Raw genomic sequence first — 23,911 nt, 5'->3', positions numbered from 1 at the left:
GAGATCAATATAAATCTAAAAAGTCCAAAGGAGAAATTAGAGAAATAAACAGATTCCCTCACCCAACTCTTTTCCTGTATATTTTTCTCTACTGGTTTGGAAGCTGTTATCAAAAAGATAAGGCCTAACCAGGTGCAGTAGCTCACACCTGTAATCCCAGCGGCTCAGGAATCTGAGGCATGAGGATCACAAGTTCAAAGCCAGCCTCAGCAACTTCATGAGGCCCTATACAACTTGGTGAGACCCTGTCTGAAAGTAAAATAAAATGGGATGGTATGCAGCTCAGTGGTTAAGCACCTGGGGGTTCAATTCCTTGTACCAAAAAAAAAAAAAAAAAGAATTTTTTTTAAAGAGTTGGTAAATAATATAAATCCTCAGATTGTGGAAGTCCAGAAAATCATGAGCAGGATAAACAAAGTTAAATTGTAACTACGATATTTATAGTGAAATTATAAAATGACAGTGACAGAGCCCTTTAGAGCAAGCAGGGAGAATTTCAGAAATGACTGTTAGGTGTCTCAATGATGAAAGCCAAAGATGATAAAATAATAGTGTTGAATGCTGAAAAAAGTAACTACCCACTGAAAATTATGTACCCTTGTAGAATTGTCTTTTTTTTTTTTTAAATAGAGAGAGAGAATTTTTAAAAATATATTTATTCTAGTTTTCGGTGGACACAACACCTTTATTTTATTTTTAATATAAATAAAATAACCCAGCGCCCCGCCACGCATGCCAGGCCAGCGAGCTACTGCTTGAGCCACATCCCCAGCCCTGTAGAATTGTCTTTTAAGAGCAAGTTTAAAACAGAGATATTTATAGAGTTTAGGAAACACAACAACAAAAAATACTCACCTGCTGATCTGCCCCACTCCTAATTTCCAGCCTTGTTAGAAGATCCCAATGTATTTTTTGTTTGTTTGTTTGTATTGGGAATTGAATCCAGGCGTGCTTTACCATTGAGTTACATCCCTAACTCTTTTTATTTTTTAAGACAGGGTCTCATTAAGGTTGCTTAGGGCCTTGCCAAATTGCTGAGACTGGCCTGGAACTTGTGATTCTCTTGCCTGATTCCCAAAACTGGGATTACAGGTTTATACCACTGTGCCTAGATGGACCCTAACTTTTAACAAATGTAGTTTTGTTTTTTAATCTTTATTTTGTTTGTTTATTTTTATGTGGTGCTGAGGATCAAACCCAGCGTCTCACACGTTCGAGGCAAACCCTTTACCGCTGAGTCACAACCCCAGCCCCAACAATAGAGTTTGTTTGTTAAAATAGAGAATGAAGTATGATTCATAATAGACTGCAAGGCCCTGGGTTCAGTCCCCAGCCCCACCCCCAAAAAATGTCCTTTTCAGGGATCTAAGAACTAATGTCTGAGATGAAAAGAAAGAAAGAGTGAAGACTGAAGAAAATAATAAACATATGGTACATGTGAACAAAACCTGATGTATAGAATGCTCATAGCAGTTTATAACACAGCAATGGGAGAGGAGAGTAAAAATAATCAGATAGATTTAAAATATTGAACAAGATCGGGTAAGCCAGAAGAGGGTTGGTTAGGGCACCCTCGAATTCTTGTATTACTTGGGAAGAGGGTAAATGTTATGCTTTGAATTAAAAATACTTGATAAAGTTCAAGAGTAACCATTAAAAGAATAGACATACAGTATAGTTGTGCCCCCATCCACAGGGAATATTGGGTTCAATCCTCAGCACCACAATTTGGAATATTCTAAGACCCCTAGTGGATGCCTAAAACCACAGATCATTTTGAACTGTATACTGAGCTGTCTTTTCACATACCCAAAACATTGCCACAAAGTGCTAGAGTGGCTCCTTTTTCCATGTCATGTGGGGTACCTCCCAAATAACACTGTTCTTGGATTTGGGGGCCATTATTAAATAAAATAAGAGTTACTCAAACACAAGTACTGCAATACCTCTGCCATCATCTGATAAACAAGCTAAGTGAACAATGAGTGGGTAGCCTGTCATGTGTGGATGAGCCAGACAAAGGGATGATTCATGTCCTTGGCAGAATGAAGCAGGTTGGTACAAGTCAGCATGCTACAAGTGCAATTTAAAACTGTAAATTATTTCTGGGACTTTCCATTTTCTGCACCGGGACCATAGTTGATTGAAACTGAGGAAAGTAAAACCATGGATAGGAGGGGACTACTGTTCCTCTCCCAAATCAATAAGGGAGCAACATGGAACAAGGCACGGGGGTAGGGTAGAGGAAACTTAAGTTTATGGGAAAAAATACAAATTTTTAGAAAGGGACAAACATCACAAAATCAGATAGTTTAACAAATCAAAATATGTCACTGATCATCGTAAATCAGTTAAAGTCATAGGTTGAGCAAAAACAAAACAGTTCATCTTTGTATCTGTTTACACAAGGCAATACCTGAAACACAGAAAGATGGAAAGCTAAAGGAAGAAGAGGGGCCACATAGAAAAAATTGGGATAAACCTACTGATGAGTTAGACAGTAAGGCATAAAGAATTTATAAGAAGTAAGCATTTTATAATGATAGGTATACAGTTTGCTAGCGAGATATAATAGTTTAAAAATGTGTATTCACTTGGTAATATGATTTCAGCATCTAATAAAGCAGGTATTGACGATACAAGAAGAAATGACACATAATGGTAATGGGAGATTACCATTACCATTTTTCAGCCAGTAATAGATCAAGGAAGGTAAACATCTGTAAGCACCAAAAGGCAACTCAGTCAGTAGTCGTGATTTAGTTGAAGGAGGCTGAGCCTTGCGTCCTAGTGTGAGAGCACATAGCCTTCACTAACACTCCTCAGTCAGAAAGTTTCAGGAGTCAGAACCATTGGTTCATGTTTTCTGACTCATCCATTGTTAGAAAATTAACATAGGAATTTTAAAAACCCACATACATTAGACATTTTAAATACCTGTCAAAGAAGAGATCATAATGGAAATTTGAAAGTACTCAGAATTGAAAAGTAATAAATATGTATCAAAGTGACAACTTGAGAAAAATGTTTAAATTTCCATTTAAAATGGGAAATACCTGCACTCTTAGTGGTCTTTTCCTGACTCATTTGCTTTCATTTTTCTATAGCATTTATTATTTAATATACTATATGCTTTGCTTATGAGAAATTATGTTTATAGTTTATTTTCTTCCTCTCTCTAACGAGGATATGCGCTTTGTGAATTAGGGGTTTTTTTAGTCTCTTGATCATCAGTATCTCAGACACTTAGAACAATGTCTACACAAAATGGGTTCTCAGTATTATGTATTACTGACAAAGAGAATTTCATGAAAAAGTATAAATTTACAAGGTGCATATGAATTTGAAATCTTGGTGGAAAATGAGATTTCTCAAAAAACAATTCTCCCCAAATGTGGCTCAACAAGAAAGAGATAACCCAAATAAACACCAGGAAATGCACTGAATGGGTATTTTTCTGCTGTATGATTTTGCAGGTATTCAATTGTATAAAAAATTTTCAGATAATTAAAAAAAGAAGAACATTCCAACTTAATATATGAGGCTAATATAACCTTAATATTAAAACCAAGCCTGGGACTGGGCTTGTGACTCAGTGGTAGAGCACTCACCTAGCACATGTGGGGCGCTGGGTTTGATCCTCAGCACCACATAAAAGTAAATACATAAAATGAAGGTATTGTGTTCAATTACAAGTAAAAAAAAATAAAAGTATTTAAAAAAAATTTTTAAAACCAAACCCGGTGTGGTAGCACACGTCTATAATCCCAGAGGCCCTGGAGGCTGAGGCAGGAGGATCACAAGTTCAAAGCTAGCCTCAGCAAAAATTGAGGTGCTAAAGAAACTCAATGAGACCTTGTTTCTAAATAAAATTAAAAAATAGGGGCTGGGGTTGTGGCTCAGTAGCAGAGTGCTTGCCTCACACATATGAGGCACTGGGTTTGATCCTCAGCACCATATAAAAATAAATAAACAAAATAAAGATATTGTGTCCATCTTAAAAAAAATAGGGCTGGGGATGTGGCTCAGTGGTTGAGTTTTCATGAATTCAATCCTGGTATTAAGAACAAAGCAAAAAAACCTATGTGAGTAATATAAAAGAATATTAATGACAGGGTAATCACACCCATAAACAAATTTGCAGAAATATTAAGATTAGCAAGTCAAATCCCATAGCACATAAATGGCAGGCTAAGCTAATCTTTGGAGTTCAGGGTGAGCACAGTGGTTGCTGTGAGTCAACTTACTCCTTGATTTGAAGAGCTGCAGGGTTTTCTTGAAGTACTGGTGATGTTCTGTTTCCTGATCTGGATAGGTTTACTTCATGGAAGTTCATTCAGCCAAACATCTACACACAACTCTGCACATGTATTTCAAGTAAAAGTTTACTTAAAAAAACACTACAATAGCTATATCATAATCAACTCGGGTTCACCTTGAGAGTACAGGAGGGCATTAACATTAGGAAATCTGTAAATGTCATTTACCATATTATATACCATAGAGAAAATCCTTGTGATGTTGTTAGCTGCAAAAATTTGATAAAATTCTACATTAATTCATTATTAAAATCTAAGCAAATGAGGAATAGGAAGAAGTAGCCTGAAACTGACAGTGTGGGGCTGGGGTGTAGCTCAATGATAGAGCCCTAGGTTCCATCCCTGGTACCAAAAAGAAAAAAGCAGTATTGTGGCAGAGACAGAGTTCATCAAATATCTCACAAGATCCCTGATATTTCCCAGCCTCTTTTGCTGTAAGATTGGGGCCAAATGACTAGTTCTGTCCAGTAGATTGTCAATGAGAGTGACATGCGTCACTTTTAGGTGAAGGCAGTTGAGCCGATATTCCTCCTCCATTCCTCTCTTCTCTTGCTCCAGTGACCTGGGAGGCTGTGTATTGCAGATGGCATAGATTAAAGATGGAGTAAGGATGCTTCACTCTCTTCAGACTTTGCGTAAGCAAGAAATGAACCCTTATAGTTTTAATAAGCCTCTAAGATTCCAGAGTGTGTGTGTGTTACACTAGTATAGGTTATCCTACTGTGACTAAGAGAACATCTACTAAAAAGCACAGCAGCTCCCACAGTTAGTGGTTAGAACCACTCTGTAAAATCAGGAGTTAGACCCAGGATGACTGCTGTTTCTACCACTGTTCAACACGTGGGTCCTACTCAGTGCAGGAAGACACATGATTAGAGTGGAAGACACTAAACAGTTACTACCTAGAGACAGGTGGACTATCTGCGTAGTAACTCTATGAATAAGAGAACACGTTGCTGTAAGAGCTGCATATTTTAAACCAGTTATGCTATTATGTGCCAATAATAAAAACTTCACTTTTAAAAACATGCCATTCACAGTTGCAATAAAAACTATATGGTATCTAGAAATACATTTAGCAAAAGAACTACAGGAATTTTATGGAGAAAATTATAAAAGTTTATTGAAAGACTTTGAAGAGGTTTTAGTACTTCGGAGAGAGACTCAAGAACATAGTAATATCATTTCTTCCCGCATTTGATCTCCAAGGTCAATGAGATTCTAGTCAAAATCCTGACAGGATTTTTAAGGAACTAGTAGGCTGATTCTCAAGTGTGCGTAGAAGAGTGAAGAGCCAGGAATATCAAGATGGTTTGAAGTGGAGTGAGGTGTTTGATCTCACACAAGTGGAGACACATCATGAGGGTTCAGTCAGACAGAGTGATGTCAACTCCTGCACAGCTAGCCTCTGGAACGTGAGTATCCAGAAATAAACCCCAGACATGTATGAGAATCAACAACATAGATTTTATGTTAATATAAAAAGGATGATCTTAGCCAGGTATGGTAGCACACACCTGTAATTCCAGCAACTCTTAAGGTTAAGGCAGGAGAATCGCAAGTTCAAGGCCAGCCTCGGCAATTTAGCAAAGCCCTATGCAACTTAGCAAGACCTTGTCTCAAAAAATAAAAAGGGATGGGGATGTGGCTCAGTGGTTACGTGACCCTGAGTTCATTCCCTGGTACCAAAAAAAAAAAAAAAAAAAAGATCTTTTCATTAACTGGTCCTGGATAACTATTTAATGCAGGAGAAAAACAACATGTATTTAACCAGATTTTGTAATCAAGCTCTGGTTGCATTTTATGTCATTTAAAAATAACATGACTGAAGAATCTGCTGCACTGTTTTGCTTTCCTCTTTGTTGGAGACTGAGCCTGAGGAAATGATATCTGGGGGGAAACATTTCCAAAGTGTGGGAGGCAAGATATTTATAACCCAATAGGTGAAGAGCTTTTAAAAATTAATTAGAGAAAAAGAGGAACATTTTTCATTTTGCTTTCCTGACTGATTTTGACTGATACTTAAAAACTTTTCCCCAACCAGCAGCTGTGACATTGGGGGTTTTACAGAAGCTGAAAGACTTACTTGTCTTTTATGCTTAAAGCATGTCCCAGGTGGATGTGGATTCAGGAATTGAAAATATGGAGGTTGACGAAAACGATCGAAGAGAAAAGAGGAGCCTCAGTGACAAGGTGGGTAAGAGGGAAGCCCCCTTCCAGTCTCCAGTGTCGTGTCTCATTGCCGGAGCGGCCATGAGTGGGTCTCCCTGATCGGTCAGTCTACGTGGGTGGGGTTGTCCTTTCCAAGGAGAGTGCGTAGCCTCAGTTGCCCTTATTAATGGAAGTATCTCTCAGTACTTTTAATTCGTAAAATCCCTCATTTATCTTTGGTTTAGGTTTAGGTTTTTATCAGTAAATTTAATTTGCAGTAGGAACTAATATAGAGCTCATTAGAATTTTTTCTGTTGGTCTTGCCTGAACAAGTAGATCATCGTACCTTTGGCTGTATTCCGAGAGAAATGGTGGGAATTTAAGCCAAAATATGTAAAATCAGTAGCAAGGAAAGCCTTTAACCACCAGGCCTGTGTGTTGTACTGTCAGCCGAGCTTAGTTCCCGTACTAGGGGTTTGTTGGGGTTTGCTTTTGGCGTCACGTTGGTGGCAGTTCCACCACTTTCCCTTCAGCTGGGCGTTGGGCTGCGTTAGTAGTGCGCATTGGTGATGACCAGACGTTGGCCTAGAGCTTCTAGTGATGCTGAGCTTTAGTTTGTATAGTTCTTAGAATTTAAGTTCTTACATATATGGTATTCTTATGTATATGGTATTGTATCTGTGGTGGAATATAATGAGAGGTGTTAAATTGGGAGAAAACTCCTGAAGGAAAATTGGTTATGTACCTAGAATGTTAACCTGATCCTTTGAAATTTAGAACCAAAAATAGGCTGTATATCCAGCCTGTATCACATTTCTCACTGAGTTGTTCCTGATAACACCCTTGCTTTTTTTATGCTTTTCTATAAACTATATCAGAAGTTCATGAGACCCAGATGTTATAACCTCGAAGTAATAGTGACAGATTCAGTTTTCCTCTTAGTGCTTGAATGGTTTTATGCATTTAAAAAAAATCCTCATTATTAAATAAATTCAATCTGAATAAAGTATTCCTGTTGAAGTTTCCAGCTCTTGCCTCCTTCTGGAGATTAACCCCAGATCTTCTTCCTTACCAGGAGCCTTCCTCAGGCCCAGAGGTGTCTGAAGAGCAGGCCTTACAGCTGGTCTGTAAGATCTTCCGAGTCTCTTGGAAGGATCGGGACAGAGATGTCATCTTTCTTTCTTCTCTTTCTGCGCAGTTTAAGCAGAACCCAAAAGAAGGTAGGACTCCAGCTCTGCAGGCAGCCTTTTCAGAGCGCTGACAGGAGGCAAGCCCGACGCTGTGCTTTCCTCTGTGTCCACATGTCTTGCTGTGGGGATGTACATTTGATGACAGGGGCACTTCTTGTTGCGTACACTGCTGTTTTGACACCTTTCTTCCCCGTCCACTGACCTCTGATAAATTTTTTTGTACTTTCTTGACTTCCACACAAGAGAATGATATAAGTTAATGGTCACAGAATTGGAGTTTTTTCCTTTTTAGTAGAAGGTAACTTAGAGAAGGCATTTGCTCCTTTATAAAGGGTCCCTAGGGAGCCTGGGAGGTGTTTACAGAGACCTGCTTCAAGTGCCTTCCAGGCCATGTGTAGACAACAAAGCAAATAAGTTGGGCTAAATTGCTTAGTACAGGTGGCGTCCTGGGGTTCTGGATGACTAGAGTGGTGAACGAGGTCATGGCAGAATGTAAAACTTGAGCCAGGTGCAACAGTGGTGCTGTCATTGTTTCTTAGCTGTCGGCTGCATGGGGAAGCAGAGGGGCTGCTGGCGTGCTTGCACACAGCAACACCCTGTGGGGGTTTCCGTCTGTTTTACTCACTGATGTACCCCAGTCCTTAGAAAGGCGTCTTGTACAAAATAGTCCCACAATAGATATATTTTAAATGAATGAGTGACTGGTAAGGTGGCCGCCTTTCCCTCCTTATTTGTCCTGTCTTCTAGGAAGAGAAGAAAGCTGTCCGTTCCTGGAGGATGTACAGGCTATTTCTGATTTTATTGGTGTCTTCTTATTAACTCTGATTATGGACATGAACAGAGCAACCATGTGTTTTAAAACCTTGCCATGTGCTATTCTTGCTGCAAGTCTCAAAATATGTATAACACATATAAGTGGTAATTTTTAATAACCAAATTAGGTGAAATTTCCATGGGTTAGAACTTTTATTTGTTTAGTAAAATTTAGAATAAGTCTGAAGACCAACAGCAAATCAGTTGGAAGCCACAAAGAGTAAGAAGGCCGTTGGACTGTGGAACCTGCTGCAGAAAGCCAGATGGTGATTTAGCATTGGACACTCCATAAAATCTTTTGAACTTTGGTCTTATCAGTTGCACTGTATGTCAAGCTCTATGTACTGTGTATACTGGTTAAGAAATATCAACCCTGTTGTGTTTGTGGTGCGATGACCTGACCTCTGAGGGTGGACGTGGCTTCGTTTACAGTTAACACGTACATCAGCAGTAACTTCACTGACACACTCCATTTTGTTTTTAAATGAACTTTTATTTTGAGAGCAACTCGATTTATAGAAAAATTTCAAAGATAGGGCAGGGAATTCCTGTATGCCTTTACTCAGTTTCCTCTGATGGTAACTTCTGATGTAGCAGTGGTACATTCACTAAAACTAATGACTAGTGACAAAACACCAGACTTTATTTGGATATCAACAGGTTGTCCACTAATGTCCTTTTACTGTTCCAGAATCCAGTCCAGGATGTCATACTGAACCCTCTGGTTCCATTTGGCTTATTTGAAGACCATGTGTATGAAGAGCCATGTGTAACCTGTTCTTTATTCTGCCTTCCCAACAGTGTTCTCTGATTTTAAGGACTTGATTGGCCAGATTTTGATGGAAGTGCTAATGATGTCCACTCAGACTAGAGATGAAAACCCATTTGCCAGTCTGACAGCCACATCACAGCCCATTGCAGCTGCAGCTCGGTCACCAGACAGAAATCTTATGCTGAACACTGGCTCCAATCCAGGAACAAGCCCTATGTTCTGCAACCTGGGTTCCTTCAGTGCCAGCTCTTTGTCTAGGTCAGTGTGGTTCACCAGTGTGCACGTCTAATTGGGAGTAAAACAGCCATGAAGGATGTAGAAGGGAATGTTCATTTACAACGTTGAACTGTGTCATGGACATTATGATACGTATCATATTTGGGCAGATGGACTTAGTCTTTTTAAGTGATATTATCTTTTCTAAATTGGATTTTTTTGGGGCGGGGGGGGGCTTTCCATGGTTAGGTTATTGGTAGTTTAAATTTTAGAAATAAATAGCTATGTATGCTACCTTAGATCAACACAACAATTAGATTTTTATTTAAATGATTATCTGATCTCTGTACTGCAACTTTAAGAGATATGAAATGTAATTATCATTTAAAAACCTAAAACTTTCTGTTTCAGTTATCTCAAGTTTTGCTTTGATTTTTCTCTTCTTTCCTCCCTTTCTCAACTACTTTAGCCTCTATGAAACTAGTCCAGCTCCCACTACCAGCTTCTGGAACTCGGTACCAGTGCTGAGTCCATCTTTTGCCTCACCTTCCCATGTAGCCCTCCAGACAGCTACGCCTTCTGCTTCCCTCAGCCATCACAGTGTGGCTTCTGGAACTGCGGCGGCAGGAAGCCAGCCCTCGTCCCCACGGTATCGGCCCTACACTATCATGCATCCGTGGGGGACTTCACCGTGTCCCATCCCACGGTCTTCAGGCATCTCCATCCCATCTAGCTCCCCACGGCTCCCTGCCCTTGCAAGTAGCCCTCAGGCAGTACCTGTCAGCACTTCCAGACCGAGGGCCCCCAGCATGGGCCCAGCTGTGCCTCCTGCTTCACCCAGTGACGCCAGCAGACGTCCCTCCTCCCTACGGATCTCTCCTAGGTATTTTCTTAGCAGGAGAGTTGCGCGTGTGTTTGCAGTGTAGGGAGGGAGATTAACATGGTTTGAAAGAACTGTTGTGTGACGCTGACCTCAGTTAAATTTTGGAAGTTGTTTTGGGTCATTAACCTGTGCCACTAACTAGTTTGGTGGGCATGTGACCTGAGTCCACGCTCTTCCTAGGCTTTGATCACATCAGTAAGCAAGGGCTGCTCTGTTGTACCTCCCGTTCCTCTCCTTTCCCTCCTTCCTTTTCTGAAAAAAGAAACAACTTTATTTTTAAAACTCTAGTTCGTGTGTCATTCTTCCTTATAAATTAGTTTCAAAGACTGTGGTCAGTGTGTTATTTGAGAGTGGGGGATCCCTGGGCCACATTTTGACTTTTTGGACTGCCGCCAGGGTGGTGAAGTGCAGTCCGACCCCCAGACTGTGGGCAAGTCTGAGCCTGGTGTTCTTCCTTCCAGTGGGTGCAGCTCCCTCTGGTCACACCTTGATGTTTTGATTTCTGATCACATGTAATTTCAACCTCAAATAAGCAGTATCAGAATTCCATGAATCCAGTGGCCTCTTCTCTCAAATGTGTCCACTTAGTTCTATAATGTGTAATTTTTTGCATGTAAGTGGATAAAAGACAGCAGATGCAAAGCCTCTCCCTCTTGTTTTTCCTTTGTTCCCTGATGACCTTTTTTGCTTTTGTTGTGGTAGTATGTACGACAATCCTTTCTCCTTCCTCTTCCTCGCACTTTCTGGAGACAGTAGTGATGAAGAAGATGAAGAAGATGATGATGATGGTGATGAAGGTGGTGGTGGTGGTGATGATTTTTCTTGTGTCCAGTTTGGGTCCAGGTATCTGAGGAATGGAGTCTTACCCTGCATGTGCTTAGGTGCTTAGGAACTAACTTGTATGAGCCCTACTTAGAGGTGTGCTTGGAATCCAAACAGACTAGGATCAAAGGAGGCAGGTTAGCAATTGTGTTGACATGTGAAGATCTTTTAACTAGAAAAAGTGACACATAAAACACTTCATGTAGTTGCCAGGTAATTCAGAGGAACACTCACCCATAATCATTTGTCAGAAGCCTGAAAACAAACCAACTACCATTTGTGGTTAAGTTCAAGCACTCTCAGATCTAAAATGAAGGACCCTTCATTTGGCTATTGCAAAATGTTCTTGTGGACAATCTGCACCATGAGGCATGTTTTCGTCATGACGATTGCATGCATGGGTTGCTGGTGTTAGCAGTGGCATAGGGGTGGGAACTTGTGTGTTTGTGTTCCCTCCTATCCCCACTCCACCATGCTCAGTCTAGATAATCTGTTGAAGAGCACATGGGGTCATATGTTTGATACAATGGGGCTTCTACTTTCACTTCTAACCTTATATTGCTCTGAGTCCCTCCTTGACCTTGTGAAGCCAGAACCCATTTGTTTAAAGAGCCCAGGAATGACTTCAGAAGCTAAAACATAATTCAAGATGTTGCTGCATGTTCAGCCCCAAAACCAAGTGAAGACCACTACTTGGGTTTTCTAGGCGACTCTGAGCAACAAAATATCTAACCCTCTGACTCTTCTTACAGTTTTGCTCTTAAATTGAAGTTTCCTCTGGACAGAGTTGGTATTTGTGCCCAGCACTGTTCAAAAATAACTCCAGGCTATAAATAGAGACCGCAGTAAGGTTAGGTCACTTCATTAAATCTGACTGTGTTCAGAAGAATCATTAGAGAGCACTGAGGAGTGTTGATACAGGCTAAATATCAATTCCAGAAGGTTGATATTTGTATTAAAAAAAAATTGAGAGTGGGGGATCCCTGGGCCACATTAAAAGTGAACATTGCATCATTACTTCTCAAGGAAATTTCCCAAAGGTGTACGTGGCTTTTTCATGTACATAAAATCCTCTGCATGATTGAAGTCATACAGCAGGCATAATCCTTAGGAATCACATTCCATCATTGTAAAATTGCTTTGTTACCTGTTTTGCTGTAAATTATCTGTGGGGGAAACACTCTTTTCTTTCCCTGGCCTATTTAATTCCAACTTTCTTAACAGGTATATCTGGTCATGGTGCTTTTACTAACACCTCTCTCTCTAGATTTCTAACATCCGAGCCTCACCTCAGATCTTGATTTTATATCCTAGGAAAAACACTTGCTGGTTGTGTAATAATAGCAGCACACGCTTATTAAGGATGATTCACCTGATACTCTGCTTAAGTGACCTTGTTTAATCCCATGTAGTATTCCCTGAGGAAACTGAGGAACAGGTAGGTTAAAGTCACCAACTAGTTAGCAGCAGAGCCTGCATTCAGACTCAGGCAGGCGGGAAACTGGAGCTCACATTCTTTTCCACCACCCTGCGCTGCCTCTGGCCTAGCCTTCTGTGGGCAGCAGTATCTGCTCTTCCTGTTCCTCACTAGTAATTTCGCTACTGAGCGTCTAGGCATCTTCTCTATTCCTTGGCTAGGAAGTACCAGCTTCTTTTCTTGGGGGGCAGAGGAGGGCAAAGCTGGGAGTTGATAAGCAAGACCTCTTGCATGCCGGGAAAGCTCATTCTATCCCTGAGCTACACCCCAGCCTCATTTTACTCCTTAACTACGAAATGCCCTTCTGGTCTGTTGGCATGCCCCTCACAGGCTGTTGCAAGGAAATCAGATAATCCAGGTTGCAGGTTAGATACTCCAATTGTATGTTACTCATGGGTATCAGAAATGGCACAACAGAGGGTGGCTCAGTTGTAGTGCCTAGCACATGTGAGACACTGGATTTGATTCTCAGCACCGCATAAAAATAAATAAATTAAGGTATTGTGTCCATCTACAACTATATATATATATAATTTTTTTTTAATGGCACAACAATAGTGAAAAATGTATAACACAAACTGTTTAAACAAATGGGAGAGTTTGGGGACACACAGGGCCAAAACCAGGACGAGGCAACAAACACCTTGTTCAGGGGCTGGGGATGTGGCTCAGGCGGTAGCGCACTCGCCTGGCATGCGTGTGGCCCGGGTTCGATCCTCAGCACCACATACCAACAAAGATGTTGTGTCCGCCGAGAACTAAGAAAAAATAAATAAATATTAAAATTCTTTCTCTCTCTGTCCCCCTCTCTCTCTCACTCTCTCTTTAAAAAAAACAAACAAACAAACAAAAAAAAAAACAAAAAAAAACACCTTGTTCACTTGAGTGACCAGCACAGATGGATTTCCCGTCCCTTTCTATGTGATCTTTTGTTTATTTTGAAATAAGCAATTTTAACACATACTTCTAAGTTAGTGTCACAAGAATTAAGTGGAATTGTCTCCATTTTCCCTTCTGTTGGCTCAGCAGAGTTTGAAATCTGCAGATACTTTTGGAAGTAGTTGTGACCTGCAGGCATATGTTGATCATTTACAGTTTTAATGACGGGGTCTAATTTAGGAAAGGCAAAACATTCCTCTGAAGTGTTTTCAAGTCTTCTGTGAAATGCACTGTAGGAATTATGAGGAACTATTCTCGAAGGAAAGTGAGTGAAGGGAAAATTGTCTTGTGATTCAGATCCCAGTAGAGTCTTCCTCAGGAAGTTGGTGGCTGGAGAGAAATGGGGTTATGTTATTTTTTATTGCACTTTTGTTTGCTCCTCCCCACCACCCTTCCCTCCCTGGTTCTTCTGATGATTAGGTCTCAGCTTAGGCACATGGTCAAGTGGTAAGTACAGTCTTCCATTGCCTCCAGTCAGGCTCGGGGCTTCTGCCAAAGAGCCTTCTCCCATGTCCTCATGAAGGAAAAGAAACTTCAACATTATTACTTTCTCCATGAGGTCCCTAAGACTGAAAGGGACAGAAAACTCCAGGTGGCTCAATAAATAAGAGGTTAGGCAGCTCCACAGCTAATTTCCTAACTCAGTGACATCATCAGGGACTCTTTTTTTTGTTTGCTTTTTTGTTTGTTAACTGCTTAGATGCGTCAGTGAAGAAGATCAGACCTTGAGTGTTAGGAGCCTGTGTGAACAGAGAAAGGCCAGTTAGTAGACAGAAGATTGACGTTTGTTCTCCCGTTGCCGTTGGTCATCATACTTGGAGGATGCACCATGGAAGTAGTGGGAACAAAACATTTCCCCTCGCCTCTCTCCACTTGCCTCCATCCTCGTGGCATGTAATATTTCCTCCTGCCTTACACATTTGCACTCATTTCCTCTCTTTGGGCCACTCTTCCCGCAGAGAGCTATCTGGCCTGCTCTCGGCCTTCCGTGAGGCCTGTGTGAGTGCAGGCTGCTTAGAGGCTGGTTGCCGGCTCTGCTGTGTTAAACAGCACTTACACACATGCTGCCTCATGCCATCGCCTGCACTCACTTTTCTTTTCCCTCACAGCACTTACCTATGAGTTTGTCATTGATGGTCCCCACCTCTAGAATATAATTGCCGCATCGAAAAGGTCATCAGTGTAGAATCCAGAACCTGCAACAGTGCCTGGAACCTAGCAGGCTCACTGTGCACATTCATTGACTGAATTTATACTGCTTAAACCGGCACAGCTCTGACTTTGCCTTGGATTGAGAAAATACAAAATTCCCAACTTTGCATTTAAAAAGTTGATAAATAGGAGGGTGATTATTCTCATTATGGAAGAAAATTTTATGGAGTCCTTTAATGAGCAAGTTTTCAGCCGGGCCCAGTGGCACATGCCTGTAAACCCAGCGACTCGGGAGGATAGGGCAGGGGGATCACAAGTTCAAAGCCAGCCTCAGCAACTTAGTGAGACCCTGACTCAAAGTAAAATATAAAAAGAGCTAGAGATATAGCCAAGTGGTTAAGTGCCCCTGGGTTCAATCCCTGGTACCAAAAAAAAAGTGGGGGCAGCTGGGTTGTGGCTCAGCGGTAGAATTCTGGCCTTGCACATGCGAGATCCTGGGTTCGATCATCAGCACCACATAAAAATAAATAAATAAAATAAAGGTATTGTGTTCAACTACCACTAAAAAAGTTTTCTCGGTACATTTAGAATGGAATTTAGTCTGCACAGATCTGATGTGTGTCAATCCCTGGAAAAAATTTTTTTAATATTTATTTTTTTAGTTATAGTTGGACACAATATCTTTATTCCATTCACTTATTTTTTATGTGGTGCTGAGGATCATACCCAGGGCCCTGCGCATGCTAGACAAGCGCTGTACTGCTGAGCCCAATCCCAGCCACCGCCCCCCCCCCAGTATTTTTATTGTTTTCAAAAGGATTCAACTATATTTCTGTTAGTGAAGTAATTAATGGTTACATTGAATTGTTGATTTAGTTACCAGAAAATGGCTCACATGTTCTCCCAGGGGAAGGTATAATTTTATATATGCTTTTAAAACTTAAATACAACATGTTTTCAAGATTTTAGAATGGCACAGTGGTAAAAGTGTAATGAATTTTATAATAGCTTTTTGATAATAAAAAGAAATTCAAGAAGAATGAAGTACTCCTGAAAACAAATTTGGAGGGTAGAAGAGGTAAGGATCAGGGGGCCCACTGTGTTTCCCAAACTCATCTTGAATATTGGGTCTAGTGATTCTCCTGCCTCAAACTTTTGAATCCCAGGACTGCAGGAGCCCAACCTATTTTAAATATTTAAAAAATGTTTGTTAATAGCATAAATTTATGTGTAGGAATAGTACCACATTTTCCTTCATTATCACATTCCTAATTTCAGCCCAGCTCTTTCACCATGAATATAAAAATCCTTGTTAATCAGTTTGGGCTATTGACTCTTAGCTCAGCATTAATGAAACTGGCATTTTAAATATGTTATCATGACTTCCTTTGGCATCTTTAGGATTGGTCTTATTGAAACATTGACACACACTGGACTTTACATTTCCTTTTGTGTTAAAGGGTTTTTCCCCCATTCTGAAAGCCAGCCAGTTGGTTGGTGCCTGATTGATAATCACCAAAACACACCAACGTCATTTAGCTTTGAAAATTGTCTGAGATCTTCTGAGTCCCTGTGCCTTTCATTGCATTGCCTGGCACAAGACAGGCAGACTGCTGCATAGGTCACTTTTTATGTCTCAGTGAAATACCTGTGAAAATATTTCAAGTGAGAGTGAGGAGTTAAATTGAAGTTAAAACTAAATGGAATGTGTTGCTAAGAATGGAACTTAATTTAATTGGCTGTTGCACAAGCCAGCACTATCTAAGCATGCTGAGTTCATGTGGACACAAAAGTTCATGTGTTATAAGGGATGCCACTTCAGACTGACTCCTTGCAGCTAGTAATGACCTGTTGTCGTAAAATGTAAGATACTCTTCATTTCATAAGTGTTAAAAATGTGAGAAATATGGGAAGATGAATAGTTAAATTTTTTCATTGGAAATAAGAAAGATCTTTTTTTTTTAAATGTCTGTGAGAGCTGTTTCCAGGAAAACTACCCACAGTTGTGTCTGGGTACAAGCCTGCGATAGCACTATTTATTTATCTTTGAGATGTTCAGTGAATATTGACACTAATGTCAAGCATAAGAGGGAAAAATCACAAATCACTTGAAACAGAGCTTGCCTCCAGCATAGAGAAATCTTGGCCCTTTCTATTGTGAGGATTCTCCATATTCTAAATTAGGTGGTGGTTTTTTTGTTTAGTTCCCTAGTAAGTTTTCTCTGTACTTTTCTACACTAGTCACCTTTCTGTTGTCAGGTCATTCAGCAGATACCAGGTCCCACCATTAATTAATAAAATGTACCAAAACATTAATTGCCATAAAGACACAAGCATAGATGTGTTTTTCAGGTTTCCGTGCTGGCCCACCCTAGGCATGTCTCTGGGTGGCCTCGTGGCCTATGCAGTGGGCAGGGATGAGCTGTGTCTCCTTGGACATCCTCTCAGCCTGTCTCCTCCCTTCTCACTGTCAGACCATATTCTAGGTCCTACAGGAGTTCAGATTTGCTGGACTCTGGGCTGAGAACCTTGGACTTAAAGCTGGCATTATTTTTACCTTCTATAATGAAATGCTTTAATATCATGTTTTCATTTTAAGGTTAATTATTTTCTCCCCAGAATTCTAAGATCAGTTATGTTCTAATTCCAAGATCACTGTATATGTTCCAAAACTTGTTATGCATATCTGTTATGCTGCATAACATGCTATTGTGCTCTAAATTCTTCCTGGTCCTTCTAGTTTCTGCCCCAGATTGAAATAGGAACTCTCGGGTTCCTGATGTTCTTCCCATCATTTATCATCTTCTAAATGTAATAATTTTACTAAGTTTATTTTCTCTCTTCCTCTTCATGCCTTCTATGCCTTGACTAATGTCTTCGTATATTGTATGTATATCAGATAATTTGAGTTAAATACCTAATTTGGTATGAGACCTGTGATGGTGGACATTAACTTTGTTTAATACATTAACTTTGTTTAATTCCCTCAGACCTAACCCTCACTACTATGTTTGGCTTTTGTCTCAGAGAATAGTTAATATAAATAATAACTGTGCTTCACATTGTGACCTGGTGATATTTTCCAAAGCACTTCCACATTATTTCACTAAAGCCTCACTGCAGATGTAATAGAGGTTCTGGGCTCAGGTAAATATATCAGCACTAAGGCCAGGGCTGGAGCCAGGTCTGCTCACAAATAAAACTTGTTTGTTTTGATTTTACTGTGCTAACTCAAGTTTTTTCACTGAAAATTTTGAAAATCTTGTGTTAATAGCAAATCCGTTAAGATGAGGTCCCCTTAGTAGGACCATCAAGTGTTCACCAGAAGCCAGTTTTGTTGGGCTGGGAGCGGGTGAGCCAAGCAGTCAGCTGCAGTCTGTGCTGCATGGGTGTCTGTGCTTTGTGAAGGTTGCAGGGATTCTAGCAGGCTTTCTGCTGCAGAAACAAAGACTATCAAGAAGAAATGATCAAGAGGGGGTAAGCACCATCTTTTTTTTTTTTTTTTTTTTTTTTCCTCTTCTCCAAAGTTTGGGAGCCTCTGGTGGAGCAAGTAGTTGGGATTCCTACAGTGACCATTTCACCATTGAAACCTGCAAGGAGACAGATATGCTGAACTACCTCATTGAGTGTTTTGACCGAGTTGGAATAGAGGAAAAAAAAGCACCAAAGGTAATATGAACCAGATTATTAAAGAAAAAAAAAAAAGCCCCAGTATTTCTTTGATAATCCCCTCTTGAACGGAGAAGTCATTCATTTATTTAGTCAGTCAAGTAGTTTGTTTTGGAGCATCTCTGTGCCAGGCACTGTACTAGCAGCTTGGGATGCATTAGTGAACAAAACAGATTTCTGCCTTCATAGAAGTCACATCTTAGGGCTGGGGTTGTGGCTCAGCGGTAGAGGTGCTTGCCTAGCATGTGCGAGGTCCTGGGATCAATTCACAGCACCACATAAAAATAACTAAGTAAAAGTATTGTGTCCAACTACAACTAAAAAATAAATATTAAAAAAAAAGAAAGAAGGAAAGAAAGAAAACATCCTAGTGAAGGAAAGACGTGATAGAGCCAAGAAGGAAACCCAGATAGCCTGGTTTCAGAGTCCTCTCTTGACTGCCCTGTAGCTGGCTATGTAGTGACTTATAAGGCCCTACTGATTGCTGGTAGCCAGCGATGGTCAAGATAATAACCAGCGTTACGGAGCACTAGGACCAGCAAGGGTTTTGTGAAGTCTGTGTTGGTTTCAATTCTTACAGTTTCTCAGTGAGCCCAGAGAAGCCACATGTAAGATAGGTGTTCTTTCCAAGAATAAACAGACACCTTAGAGACTAAGGTCATAATTGTCTATAGTTAAAGACAGGGTCTCAGTGAGTTGTTTAGCTCCTTGCTTTTTGCTGAGGCTGGCTTTGAACTTGCGCTCCTCCTGTCTCAGCCTCCTGAGCCACTGGGATTACAGGTGTTCACCACCGTGCCTGGCAATAAGGTTAGGTTCTAACTCAGGAAGCTACACCTGTCCACTAAGCTGTGCCGACTTGGCTTCCTTATTCTCTCATTTTTACCTTTATTTTGTTACTTAGTTCTAGCTGTATGTTGGAAGCTAATCTGATTGTCTACCTATTGGTTTCTTATTTGTGAGGGCTCCTTTGGGGATTGTCATATGTAGCTTTAGCAAAGGCAAAGATAACAGGTGCATCTCTGAGGTTGGGCCTCTCTCCTCTTTTCTGAGCGTACATTCTATCAGAGGCAATGTAGTGGCTGGATGACACTTTCACTGCAGCTTGCTGATAAGGAGGAAATAAAGAGAGGAGCATGCCCTTTTCCAGCCCTCACTCTTCTGGCCTCTGGTGCTCTTCAGCAGCTTGGGATGATTCTGTTGGTTTCTTGTCCATTTCAGATGTGCAGCCAGCCAGCAGTCAGCCAGCTTCTGAGCAACATCCGCTCCCAGTGCATATCCCACACTGCACTAGTACTACAAGGTTCCCTCACACAACCAAGGTATGCACAATGCAGAGCCTTATGTGGTGTATGCTTGAGGTCAGCAGGGAGAGGACCCTGCATGCTGCACCACATGCAGAGAACTCCCTCGACCTGAAAAGTGAAGGTATTTGAGGCTGGAGCTGGGGCTCAGTGGTAGAGCACTTGCCTGGCACATGTGGGGCCCTGGGTTCAATCTTCAGTACCACATAAAAATAAAATAAAGGTATTGTGTCTTATCTATAAGTAAAAAATATATATCTTTTTTTTTTAATAAAAAGTGAAAGTGTTTGATTAAATGATCTGAGAGCCTTTTCCTTCTCTAAAGTACTAGGAAAATAGAGGACTGTTTCTTCCTTATCTTCTAAAGTAGTCCAAAATAGATTTTTAAAAGGAATTATTTATGTTCTAAGAGGTCCATGTCTTTTTAAAAATAGGTTATTTTTTAAACATGTACAGCAATTATAGATAATTATAATTTAGTTGAAAACAACTGCTTGGAATCAGTGGAGATAATTTAACAAAATGTATAGATCGTGAATTTCCAGATTGTGTGGAATCATTTTCTGTTACTTAGTAATAAAGCAGAGTGGTAGAATGGGTAATTTGGAAATCATCCTAAGAACTACTTTGTGTTTGCTTCTGATTTCAGTTTTAATAAAAAGTATATATTTAATTTCCCTTATGCAAAAATATCTAAAGGAAAAGTGATAAATTTACATTTATTCTGTGTGTTCTGTATTATTTTTGTACCATAACCGTTTGTTTTTGAAATTTTTCAAAAGAATGAAAATTAAGTACATGTACCAAAATTTCACTTCATTTCATTTTATTGGTACTGGGGATTTTACAGTGGGGCACTTTACCACTGAGCCACATCCCTCGCTCTTTGTATTTTTTATTTTGAGACATGGTCTCACTAAGTGACAAGGCTAGCTTTGAACTTGTGATCCTCTTGTCTCAGCCTTCTGACCCGCCAGAATTACAATTTTGCACCAGGTACCCAGCATACATGTAGCAAAAGTTTACGTTACATGGTTAAGGGCTGAGGTTGTGGCTCAGTGGTAGAACACTTGCCTCTCTGGTTTCGATTCTTGGCACCATATATAAATAAACAAATTAAATAAAGGTCCATCGACAGCTAAAAAACTATTTTAAAAAATGTTCCATGGTTAAAATTAAGAGTCTTAAAAAGACAACTGCTCATCTTAATTTTTTTTTTCAATTTGGATGAGACATAGACATAAACAAATAAGTAAAAGAAATATATAATGCTTCATTTTTTCCTAATTTTTCTTTTTAGTTGTAGGTGGACACAATACTCTTATATTATTTATTTACTTTTATGTGGTCCTGTGGATTGAGCCCAGTGCCTCACATACGCTAGGCAAGTACTCCACCACTGAGCTACAGTCCCAGCACCTCATGTTTCTTTTTTGAAGGACTCTTTGTAGAAAGAGCTGGGTTCTTTGAAATTTCCTGTACTGTCTCATTTAAAAAGCCAAGAAATGGTTGCCATTCATAAGAACGTTTATCTTTTGCAAAGGACTGTCAGGCAGACTATTTGAAAGATTTGGAATTTGGTGCTTTGCCTGGGCAGTTGATTCTGCTGTGACATCTCAAGTGCTGTGTTGGCGTGTAACGTATTGACTTCATCACAGCCTTGATTTTCATGGCTCCACAGGTCCATGCAGCAGCCGTCCTTCCTCGTGCCGTACATGCTATGTAGGAATCTCCCATATGGCTTCATTCAAGAACTGGTGCGAACCACTCACCAGGATGAGGAAGTATTTAAACAGGTATGGATGTGTGAGGTTTGCTACTACTATATAACGACCTTTAGCCTAACTGCATCTATCTGAGGCTGATTTCCAAATATGCCATATATTAGAAATTCTGTTCCAAGATTTGAACATGCATGTGTTATTTGCTCAGAGAGAAGACCCACCTAAGATTCTTTTCTTAAGGAAATTGGTTTGACAGCTGCACTATTGAAATCATGTACCCATTTCAACTAATCAGTCAAGCATCTAGTCTTTTAAACAGGGTCTATTCTAGCTGCTTTGGGAGCTAAGAAGGAAACATAAAACCCTGCCCCCTATTTCAAGGAGCTTGTTAATCAGGGAATACCAGGAGATGGCATAAGGCATGCTGAGCATTTTTCCAGATGAGTACTGCTAACAGGTAGTTTTGAGTCTGTTAAGTTTCATAAATTAGTGACCCAGCTAGGTAAGTGGCAGTTCACATGTCACACAGGATCTGTCTCCTTATCACCAAACTAAAAAAGATGCCTGCTATCTTAACATTCATGTCATTCATTATTTCTACACTGTTTTGATATCATGGTGGTTATAACCAAGTGCAAATGCAGATGTGCAATGTGTAATGGTGAAGCTATTTACATTGTCTTGGAAGTTTCCTGCAAGGTCAAACAGGTAGCACATTCTGTTTGATGTTTGTACTGCATGTTGTAAAGGGTGCTTTGTCTGAGCTGTAGCTCACAGGCCATTTCCCCTGATGAAAGCATTTTTACAATTTTTTTATACAATTTGTTGCATTACTGTTTCTTTTTGTGTGTGTGTGATTAGAAAAACAGGCAATCTCTGTAATTGACATGATTGTTTTATACCTATTTTATACATACCTGTGGCATTGATTTTAAGACCTTTTGAGTTCTTGGGAGTTGTATTTTTAGCAGTCTTCAAAGTATTTGTAAAAGAAAATTCCAGGGCCTGCTGTGTACTCTGCCTGGGGTTCCTTGGCTGCTTATCTTCTTGTGACTAACAGGCATATTGAAGGTGGAAGAGTGAGCTGAACTCTGATGAAACAAGGAACTGCCCAGGCCTGCTGAAAGATGCGCTCTTACAGCCATAGTGGGCGGTAACATGTGGAATGCCTTTCATATTCAGAAAGACCTCACAGACAGAGGAGCCCAGTTGTTGTTAACTAGAAAATCCGCCCCAGAATCTGCTAAAAGGGACAGGTTATGCCATTATACTCATGAACAAACTTATGCAGAGGTCACAGAGTTACCTCTTTGGTTTTTGAAATTTAGGCTAAGTTCATATAACATCAAATTTACCATTTCAGAGTGTAAAATCCATGGCATTTAACCCATTCACAGTGTTGTATGATCACCATGGACCTGATTATTTTTACCCACAGAATTCTAAGGCCTTGGCTGGCTGTGGCTCAGTGGTAGAGCACTTGCCTGGGTTCCATCTCCTGGTCACAAAGGAAAAGAAGGAACTCTGATGGCTTTTCAGCCACACAGGATTGAACACTTGTTGTCGTATGTTAACAGAAGTTTTATCTGGAGAGAAAGGAATGGAATTAAATGCAGTTGCTAAACTGGGGGGAAAATGCATTTTACCTCTCTTAAAAGTGTAGCAAATGTGAATTATTAAATCTTTGGAATTTTAATGACCTTTTAATGTTTGAGAGGTGTTCACAGATGATAAACAACAAATAGCAGCTGAAATTTAGGATTGGAAATGAATAGCTGTAGAATTCTTCCATCAGTGCTGGGAGGTATTTATTTGAAAATAAGAGAAAATAATATGTAGGTCACATGAGTAGTATAATGCTTGACTGAAAAATATTATGCTGAGTCATATTTTGTTGATTTGCAGAGGAGGGTAGCTCTAGTGGGGAGAGTGAAGATACTTTAGAGTTCCTGAGAAAAATGTTCAGAGGCTTTCCTAGATGATAGTTGTGAGATTTTGTTTTGGATTCTGAAACTTGTGCTGGCCATTCCCTCTAAATTACAGACTGATATTCCTCACCCTGTGCCTGAGAGATTCTTGTCTGTTTTTCCCGGCTTGTGAAACTACATTACTTCTACCCTGATTGTTCAAGTTGCACAAACTACAATGATCTCTTGTAGAGCTGTTGATACCTCAGGACATTCAGCAGACACTTAAAATCTAGGGCACCTTTTTTATTCTTATGCTTTTCAAATACAGAGGTGCTCACACAGATGGGAGGAAGTTGGTAGTTTTTTTTCAGGTTTTTCCAATGGCTTTCTCAGTACTCCCTTTACAGCTTGTTGGTGTTCAGAGAGCTGCTGCTCATGCTTTCTACTTGATGGTATTGGTCTTGAATCCCAATCACTCCCTAGACGAGTGCATCAGTGGGTACATAATGCAATTTGAAGATGAGTTGTGCTGGCAAATCCTTCAGTGGCTGCACACTTGTGGGTTTCTGTTGA

The 23,911-nt window shown here is 40.2% G+C and overlaps 1 protein-coding gene across 6 annotated transcripts in view; it reads left to right on the top strand.

The window, feature by feature from the left end:
• UBE4B (ubiquitination factor E4B) overlaps window positions 1–23,911 on the top strand; it is a 117,022-nt gene that overhangs the window by 52,439 nt on the left and 40,672 nt on the right. For 3 of the 6 annotated variants that reach the window (XM_081306803.1, XM_081306800.1, XM_081306804.1), the window contains 8 exons: window positions 6,425–6,512; window positions 7,546–7,690; window positions 9,275–9,503; window positions 9,931–10,344; window positions 11,047–11,187; window positions 18,262–18,403; window positions 19,622–19,722; window positions 21,386–21,500. In XM_081306803.1, the coding sequence (XP_081162929.1) occupies window positions 6,425–6,512; window positions 7,546–7,690; window positions 9,275–9,503; window positions 9,931–10,344; window positions 11,047–11,187; window positions 18,262–18,403; window positions 19,622–19,722; window positions 21,386–21,500 (1,375 nt within the window). The remainder of the gene's footprint in view (window positions 1–6,424; window positions 6,513–7,545; window positions 7,691–9,274; window positions 9,504–9,930; window positions 10,345–11,046; window positions 11,188–18,261; window positions 18,404–19,621; window positions 19,723–21,385; window positions 21,501–23,911) is intronic. The other 3 variants (XM_081306801.1, XM_081306802.1, XM_081306805.1) reach the window with 3 other exon arrangements.

This window comes from Spermophilus citellus (assembly GCF_964194105.1).
Source record: "Spermophilus citellus genome assembly, chromosome: 9".
Classification (NCBI taxonomy): Eukaryota; Metazoa; Chordata; class Mammalia; order Rodentia; family Sciuridae; genus Spermophilus; species Spermophilus citellus.
Note: the sequence above shows the minus strand (reverse complement) of the source record. Positions and strands in the feature narration are given on the sequence as shown.